Source organism: Rutidosis leptorrhynchoides, chromosome 1 (genome assembly GCF_046630445.1).
Source record: "Rutidosis leptorrhynchoides isolate AG116_Rl617_1_P2 chromosome 1, CSIRO_AGI_Rlap_v1, whole genome shotgun sequence".
Lineage (NCBI taxonomy): Eukaryota > Viridiplantae > Streptophyta > Magnoliopsida > Asterales > Asteraceae > Rutidosis > Rutidosis leptorrhynchoides.
In genome coordinates, this window is record NC_092333.1 from 351,680,591 (window position 1) to 351,689,305 (window position 8,715).

The 8,715-nt window shown below is 32.7% G+C and overlaps 1 protein-coding gene and 1 non-coding gene across 2 annotated transcripts; both read left to right on the plus strand.

Annotated features, from left to right (window-relative positions):
- Positions 1-2,558: 2,558 nt before the first annotated feature.
- LOC139870632 (uncharacterized) lies at positions 2,559-6,060 on the plus strand. Its single transcript, XM_071858415.1, has 12 exons — positions 2,559-2,842; positions 2,973-3,057; positions 3,179-3,309; positions 3,490-3,592; positions 3,808-3,822; positions 4,213-4,358; positions 4,464-4,650; positions 4,894-4,968; positions 5,204-5,320; positions 5,396-5,440; positions 5,639-5,737; positions 5,938-6,060. The coding sequence occupies exons 1-12, from the start codon at positions 2,559-2,561 to the stop codon at positions 5,959-5,961; spliced, it is 1,311 nt and encodes a 436-aa protein (XP_071714516.1). The 3' UTR covers positions 5,962-6,060.
- Positions 6,061-8,239: 2,179 nt separating this feature from the next.
- TRNAQ-UUG (transfer RNA glutamine (anticodon UUG)) lies at positions 8,240-8,311 on the plus strand. The gene has a single exon. It is a non-coding gene; the product is annotated as a tRNA-Gln (tRNA).
- Positions 8,312-8,715: the final 404 nt, after the last annotated feature.

Below are 8,715 nucleotides of genomic sequence, written 5' to 3' on the forward strand. Positions count from 1 at the left end.
ACTTTATGTATATTTATATTATATTATAACAATTGCTATTTTATTCCTTTGAAATGAAATATAACTTTTAGGATTAAAAGAATGCTATGAACAGTAACCCTTTGTTTTCTATTGATATAATTGTAATTATGGATCATAGATCATAGATAATGGATGGGCGCCTTAAATATTTTAACGGAGACAATTAATATAAACAATAATGCATTAAAGAATATTAAATCGGTATATGTTCTATTAAAGAAAAATATTTGCATCCATTTAACTAATTGTGTTTCACTATATTTTAGTAGACGGACTCATACATTTATCAATATATATGTTCTATTACTACTGTTGATATCATATTTTTTATTTTGTTGTTATTCGGTTATTTAATATAACATTATATGTTCATTTACCCGAACTCATAAACGTATAACTATATTTTCTATTACTACTATTGTTATCGTATTGCTTATTTTGGCACTATTAGGTTATTTAATGAAAAAATTTCATTCATCGTCCATGAACTTTACATCAACTTTGACTCCATGTCCTTTTTCTTTTTTTTGTGCATCCCTCGTCCCTAATGTATCAAAAATCTACATCCCTCGTCCTCCCGTCTAGTTTCTGTCAATTTCAGCCGTTAAGTCAAGAATGTGCAAAGCATGTGAGGGTATTTTAGTCTTTCTTCCTGTTTCATCCCTTTACCCTTCATCATCAATCTAAGTTCTCCCTAATTCACTCTAACTTTCTTTCTCTAACTTTCTCACTTTTATTTTCTCTCTCCAATTCATATCAAGATTATAAAATACCATACCTTGTATGTTCTTAGATAAACAAAAATTAATAGCCTTGACAAAATAAAATCAGATCCTTTACAGATCTCACTCATCTCATTCTGATTTCGTTTCTCATATATTATCCTTTACAGATCTCAGATTACAAAAACAAGTTTAATTCAGATTCATGTTTTATATAAACCTACGGTACTCGTTCTTATTCATCATCATCTCAAAATTTAACATTCACAAATGATGTTTATTAACTTGAATTAAGTGCAGAAAAGTGATCAACAACATCAATCCAACATTCATGATCCTTCAGATTCAATAAACAATATCAAATCAGTGGTGAATTCAATCGATTTCCTCGTGTGTGTTCATCTCTAACCGATTTGGCCTCCGGACGAATCTGAAATGATTTGAGAAAAAGTAAAAGTGTAGGATTGCTCTATTTCATCTCGTGATGCATTATGAACAATCTCATATCCAAACTTCAAGTTTCACGATCGAATTCGTCAAGTCAAAGCTCGTACTCATTTGTCAACGTTTCAATTCGAGATCTCTGTGATGTTTCTAGTTATGCAGATGTTATACGAGTATTCACTAGATGTTTTTGAGCAGGTTTCATGTTGGATTCATTACCTGAAATGCTCTAGAAATCGATTTCGGATTCACTAGATGAAATCGATTCATTACCTAAAACTTCAAGTTTCATGCTCGAATTTTTTTTAGGGTTTTGAATCGCCGTTTTCGCCGCTAAGAATTTGGAGCATCGGGTTTTTTTTAATTATTATAAATTTTTAGGTTTGTATGATTTTATAGAAGTATAAAACTAAGGTTTTTTTTAATGTGGTGATGATTAACTTGAGATGATGAGCATGAGGATGAGGGTGAAAAAATAAATGAAATTATAAAGAAAAAAAATAAAATAAAAAGACTAAAGTACCCTCACATGCTTTGCGCATGACTGAACAAACGGCTGAAATTGACAGAAACTAGACGGGAGGACGAGGGATGTAGATGTTTGATACATTAGGGACGAGGGATGCACAAAAAAAGAAAAAGGACAGGGAGTCAAAATTGATGTAAAGTTCAAGGACGAGTAATGAAATTTTGTCTTATTCAATAGAACACTATATGTCCTAATAATGACGTTGTAATAGAACACAAACTGACATGCTCATTTAATGTTTGTTATTGGGTTATTTAAAATTGCAGTTGTTAGGCTAAGTGTTTCAAATATATTATGATATTGGAGAGTGTTGGTAGTATCTAAAACTTGAGTAGTATGGTGGGGATTTGTAAGACACAAATGTTCAAGAAACGGTGTGACATATAAAGAATTGATTGTTGTATTGTAACTGTAAATACTATCATTTACGATACTAATGCTTTTAATACTAATGTTTTGAATACTAATGTTATCAATAATGAATCATTTTTTTCATTGTAATTGTATTGTGCATTTGATCAATATCAATACTAAAGTTATCAAAAACTAATTTATACAACAATCGTGCAACGCACGGGCTCATAAAACTAGTAAGATATATAAGATACTCCGTAATATGTTTGAAAGTTTTGACTAAATAAAGTTTGACCTTTTCATGAATTTGATCCTGAAAAATATGATCTAGTCAATTATTTCCTCAGTTTCATATTCCATAAACACCAATAGCTTCTCACATAAAACAACAGAAGACAAATACAAAACCAGTCCTTGACGTATTAAACACTCATGATCACCCCGTGAAAACGAAATTTCTTTTCACTTTAGTCCTAATCATCGTCCCAATGAGCACCACGCAATCAGTACACTCGCTAGCATTCAGGGTAATGCGCCTATGCCGTCCTACATTTCACGTAGAAACACCTCTAAGATTCGATCCATGTGATCTCGTTGTGGGTGAAGATCTTTTCGATTGTCCATCAGCTGCCCCTCACCACCTTCTCCGCCATCATTCAGCCACCCTTGATTCGTCTTCTTCTGATCTCACTTATCGCAACCGGTTTCTGCTAACCGACGATTCAGATGCCATGGGCTTATCGGGTCTCCTTGTGCTTCCTCAGTCCTTTGGGTTAGATTCATTTTTAAATCACAGTGTTATAAAATAACCACTTATTAAGAAAAGCACATCCAAATATGGCCTAAATCCGTAAGTGTATAACCATATATGACTCATTTTAATTTTATTGTGCTGATTGCAGAGCAATATATCTTGGAGAGACATTTGTTAGTTATATAAGCATTAATAACAGTTCAAATTATGAAGTGAAGGATATAATAATCAAGGTGGCATTTAGTTACCACTGCTTTGATTGTTAAAATTACTTTCAAATATGGCCTAAATCCGTAAGTGTATAACCATATACGCTTAAAGAAGTACTGAAATAGATAGATTTACTAAATGCAGTCAGAAATACAAACAGAAAGGCAAAGGATACTACTATTAGACACTACAAAATCACCTGTCGAAAGCATACGAGCAGGAGGACGCTATGATTTCATTGTCGAACATGATGTAAAGGAGCTTGGTGCACACACGTACGTTATATATATTGCATATATTCGAATATCCATTCATATCTTCTTCTTTTTTACCAGCAAATATCCATTCATATCTTTTTTTTCTTTACCAGCAAATATCCATTCATATCTAATTCTAATTTTTATAAGTACGCCTGTATTCAAGCTGAGTAATTAGTTGTGCTTTACAATATTCAGACTGGTGTGTACTGCTCTTTATTATGACGGTGATGCAGAACGGAAGTATCTTCCACAATACTTTAAGTTCATCGTTTCAAATCCACTTTCGGTTAGGACCAAGGTACTGTGCTATCAATCAAGTGTTATTGGACTTTTTGAATAATCTTAATCAGTTTTTTTCTAAAACATGTTTTAAACACAGTTCACATGCTTTTAGGTTTCAAGTTATGGTAATAACTTCTTATATAGTACTAGTTTTTAACGTTTGACGATTACATATTACAAAAAGGCACACATTTTCAAGCATACTGATCATTTATGTACATTCTTGTGCAGGTCCGTGTTGTGAAGGTAGGTTCTCGTTGATTATACGTACACAATCGTAAGTATACATGTTGCCTATGTGTCTGTGTATGCATAACTAACGATCCGAAAACTTGTTAGATGAAAAAAAGTTATTTCGCATATTATTTGTAGTTACATAAATTGTTTTACCACATGCTTATGATACAGTATCGAAAGATGTGAACTAGGGGTGTGAGGGTCCTGTTTCACCGAGGCAAAAAGCAAACAAACGAAATTTAAAGAGAATGGAATAAATAGAAAATGCAAAATTACTAAAATACCACTGGTATACAAATGTGAACGTTACTGTTCACAATGGCGTTTTAGTAGTTAAACTTGGTGCACAATTAGTAGGGTGAGCAATATTCGTATATCATATGTGATGACACAAATCAGGATACTACTTATTTGGAGACATGCCTAGAAAATAATACGAAATCAAATCTGTTTATGGACCAAGTGGAATTCGAGCCAGCTCCACGTTGGAGCGCAACAATGCTAAAACCCGATGCTCACCATTCAGAAAAAGATGGTCTTACTAGGTAATGCTACAAATAAATAACGATAGTTTGTCTCTGAATGTATCCTGTGTCACCAGGTAATGTGATCTTGAAGTAATGTTTATTTTTTATTTTTGGGCATTACAGAGAAATATTCAAACCACCTATTCTTATTAGATCAGGAGGTGGAATATATAACTATCTTTATGCACTAAAGATGTCACCTCAACAAACAAAAATCGAAGGGAATAATTTCCTTGGTAAACTTCAGATAACGTGGCGTACAAATTTGGGTGAACCTGGTCGCCTGCAAACACAACAGATAATTGGCAATGTAAGTCTATTTATTAACTTAATACAATCTTTAGTTTGCAGTTTATGTGCTACCTGGAAACAATTATACTAGTATTATTTAGTCATGATACTGGGTTCAAACTTGTGCCAAACACCATACTAATTCTGAACAATGTACCTCTTAATACCAATTAGATTTTTTTTTTCTTCATATGTTGTTGTTTTCTTAAAAACGATGTAGAATTGTACTGATTAAGTGATTTATTCTGTCATCAATGTGCAGCCCATTGCACGTAAAGAGATTGATTTCAAAGTGGTGCAAGTACCATCTATCATCATGTTAGAGAAACCATTTCCTGTAAGTGTTAGAGTTTTAACAGTTACAAGCTTAGACATATCAATTGTGCGTTAAAAGTTATTCTGCGAGTAACGAAACTTGAGTTGAATTATGTATTACTGGTGTAACTTACCGTTTATGCTCCATGGGTTTTAAAACCTGCCCGAAGTTCAATTTAGGCTCTAAGCAAAAGTCAGTTCACCAATAAATCAACGCTTGATGTTGACGTTTGATCTACTGCTATTATTATTTATAGGTACACTTGAGCCTTACAAACCTGACTGGAGATAAACTCGGGCCCTTTGAAGTTTGGTTGTCGCTCAAGGATTCAAATGATGACAAAGCTGTTATGATTAGTGGACTGCAAAGGATGGTAAGTCTTAAATTAGATCGCTGTAATAATTACGTTTCATTTGATGATGTCACTGATTTTTTTATATATATGCAGGATTTACCTATGGTGGATGAGTTTTCATCCTTGGAGTTTCAACTGGTAAAATATTGAATGTCACATACCTTCGACAACATTTCTTCTATATATAGCTTTCTGAAAAACCTTTGGTATAAGCATACTAATATTAGTATATAAAGGCTGTTGTATTTTGTATATGCGTACGAGAATTTATACGTCAGCCTAAAATGTTCGCCGAAAGACAGCTAGGTTTGATGTGTGAATTATGATTCATTGCAGAATCTTGTTTCTGCCAAACTTGGAGTACAGAAAATCACTGGCATTACACTTTTTGATACTACGGAGAAGAGAACTTATGATCCGTTACCGGATGTGGAGGTCAGTTTTATGTTTTTCTTCTTTTATATTTCCAAATTATTATTATCTAAAATTTTGAATTTAAAGTTTGTATACTAGCGTGCCACACTTCCTTCAGAAACTCCTAAACAAAGAACCAGTTGTATCTCTTTTCAATAATGATGTTGTTGATCTAATTTTAGCAGTTGTTTCCTTATTACATCCTTTATGTCACATTGCAGATATTTGTTGAATCGGATGTATAAGATAACATGGTTGAACGGATATCTAATTGTAAAAGCATCGCACATCCTGCAATCGTTGTAACCGTATGGAACATGGAAAGTTCAAAGCTCTGCTACAGCTAATGTCTTATGATGTCAACAGCTAGTTGTATCTGATTAAAAATGAATTGCTGTTATGTTGTAAACTCCAACGATGAATAAGATTTACTTGTTTTGTTTACGATCATGCATTTAAGTGCGATTTAAAACTCTAACGGTGTAGCTAGCTAGTTAGTGTTACATCAATGTTGGACAGTAGGACATTCCATAATGTTAGAAGAATTTAACAGAATAGATGACAATGTTAATTCTTCAAGAATGATCAGGTTCAAATCTTGTGGTCACATGGAAGCAGCCGATTCTAGAATTATAACTCAATGTGTCCCAAATTTTTTTTCAATTACTACTTATTTTGAAAGTTATTTTAGTAGTGGTATACTTTCAAAAAACTACAAATTCGAAAAATATATGGAGTTGGAGTAGTTAAATTAGTGGTGTCTTATACAATTAAAAAAAAAAATTGTAAATTTGAAAAATATATGGAGTCCTGCACTTAAATTTAGTGGTGTGCTATAAAATTTAATGAGTAGTTTTACTAAAAAAATTTCAAACTAGTGGTGTTCAGTGACTCCACAGGTATACTACTAGTACTAGATTCGGCCCTACATGGAAGGGTTTGAAATGATTAAGGATTAATCCAGCTAGACAGCGTGAGTAAATATAGTGGAGAATTTTTGGTCCAATATCTAAATGTAAGATTTATTGGGGCCTTTTTGGATTAACAGATGTTTTAGTATGCTTCTGTTGAAGTGATTATAAAGCTGTAGTGAAGTGCTGTATAACAGCATGTTACATGTAGAGTTCAGACAACTAATTAAACTAAGGTACTCCGTAATAGTTAAACTTATATGTAAATTAAATGAAAAAATTGTTAGGTGATAAATGAGGCTCAACCCGATTGTGAGTTTAGGTCCGTTAGAGTTTCTATGTATCATTAGGGTTTATTATGTACTATAAATATCCTATGTGTATTGGATAATAATCAAGGGGAATTCATTGTTTAACATGGTATCCGAGCCATACGATCCAGGTGGACACCTCCTCCTCTTATACCAATCACCACCGTAGATAGTTCTATTATATATTCAAATCTACTGTATTCTTTTAGTTTTACCTTGTTTTAATTCTTCTTATCATCTACTCATCGTCAAAGCATCATATTCATTAGCTTTCCCATCATCATATTTCTTTTTTATTATTTCTAGCCTTACGCTCAAACCTTCTGTTGGCCGTATTTATCAACGGAAAAAAAAAAAAAAAAAAAACACCAATGTGGCCGCCGTTTATCTTTTATGTTCCTAATCTTTGTATTTTCATTTACCCAATTTCTTTTCTTATATGTCAGAGAACTTTAATTAGTTATCCTTTAACAGATCACACCATATTACCCATCTCAATCCTATACAGCCACCTAGCTATCCTTTTTTAATGGTGTATATTCATAGCTAGTATTTATTTATCCTTTATAGTTTTTTTTTAATCTTTCAAATGATCGGCGTGAGGCTGAGCCGCCTAGCTTGACTAGGTTCCAAACTCCGAAAAAAAAGAGGAATAAAAAAAAAACTATCTTGGTTTGTAGCGTAGAAGAAGATTATATCGGTGATAAAAGTTCTAAGCCCAAGTTCTGCTCAATCCTTAGGCTAAGCAAAGCAAGCCACGGCTTTCTACGGAAAAAGAAACGCAGTCAAGCAATGCAACCAAATCAACGAATATCATTCTATTCGATGCAACAAATGAAGAAAAAAACATAGTTTATTTTATTTCTTTAATTTAATATTTGATGTTTTATTCTAGTCCGAACTTTCGCGATTTCGCCGTTCGGACTGCGGGGAGTGTTAGGTGATAAGTGAGGCCCAACCCGATTGTGGGTTTAGGTCCGTTAGGGTTTCTATGTATCATTAGGGTTTATTATGTACTATAAATATCATATGTGTATTGGATAATAATCAAGGGGAATTCATTGGTTAACAAAAAGTACTGTCGTGTAGGCAATTAGCTTAAAAAAAGGTTAATTAGAAAATAATCATTTCTTTGAATCTCTAAGATTTTTTGCTCATCAGACAAAACGTAATTAATTGTTTCAGAAAATTTGTATAATAAAAAAAATTCATAAAGCATATGAAATGAAATAGAGGTGTATAGCCTACCGATCAAGTATATAATTATATAAATATCGTATTAAACATAAGTGTATTAACTTGGTTCTATGGTGTAGTGGTTAGCACTCTGGACTTTGAATCCAGCGACCTGGGTTCGACTCCCGGTAGGACCTTTTTTTCTCTTAGTAGTTAGCACTTAGCAATATGGACTTTCTCAGTTATTTTTTTTTTTTTTATTTTTATTTTTTTTTTATACAAATTAAGACAAATTAACTCTGACTAAATTACACTTGTTACTCAATCACAAACACCCTCGTGGGAATCACCATCTGATTTGAATTCGTCGTCGATGTTGAAAGTGGTATGAGTTGGTGGCGGATTGATGTTCATAGTGATTTGGGTCTGATAAAAGGGGATTGAATGGGTTAAGGGAATATGATAAGGATTTTGGATCCGATAAAAGTTTTGAATCATCTTAACGATTTTTGATCTGTTATTAGTTCTTGAAATCTTAAATTTTGTTTAAAAATAATATTTTCATTTATTTTGAATCTGATAAAATTTTCAATTAATAAAA

What these genes read in the sequence shown, in the direction of transcription:
- LOC139870632 (XM_071858415.1), top strand. Translation starts at nt 2,559, where the DNA reads ATGAGCACCACGCAATCAGTACACTCGCTAGCATTCAGGGTAATGCGC. An exon ending in TGAAGGATATAATAATCAAG is followed by an intron (nt 3,058 to 3,178) that starts GTGGCATTTAGT and finishes TACTAAATGCAG; the next exon opens with TCAGAAATACAAACAGAAAG. An exon ending in AAGGAGCTTGGTGCACACAC is followed by an intron (nt 3,310 to 3,489) that starts GTACGTTATATA and finishes TACAATATTCAG; the next exon opens with ACTGGTGTGTACTGCTCTTT.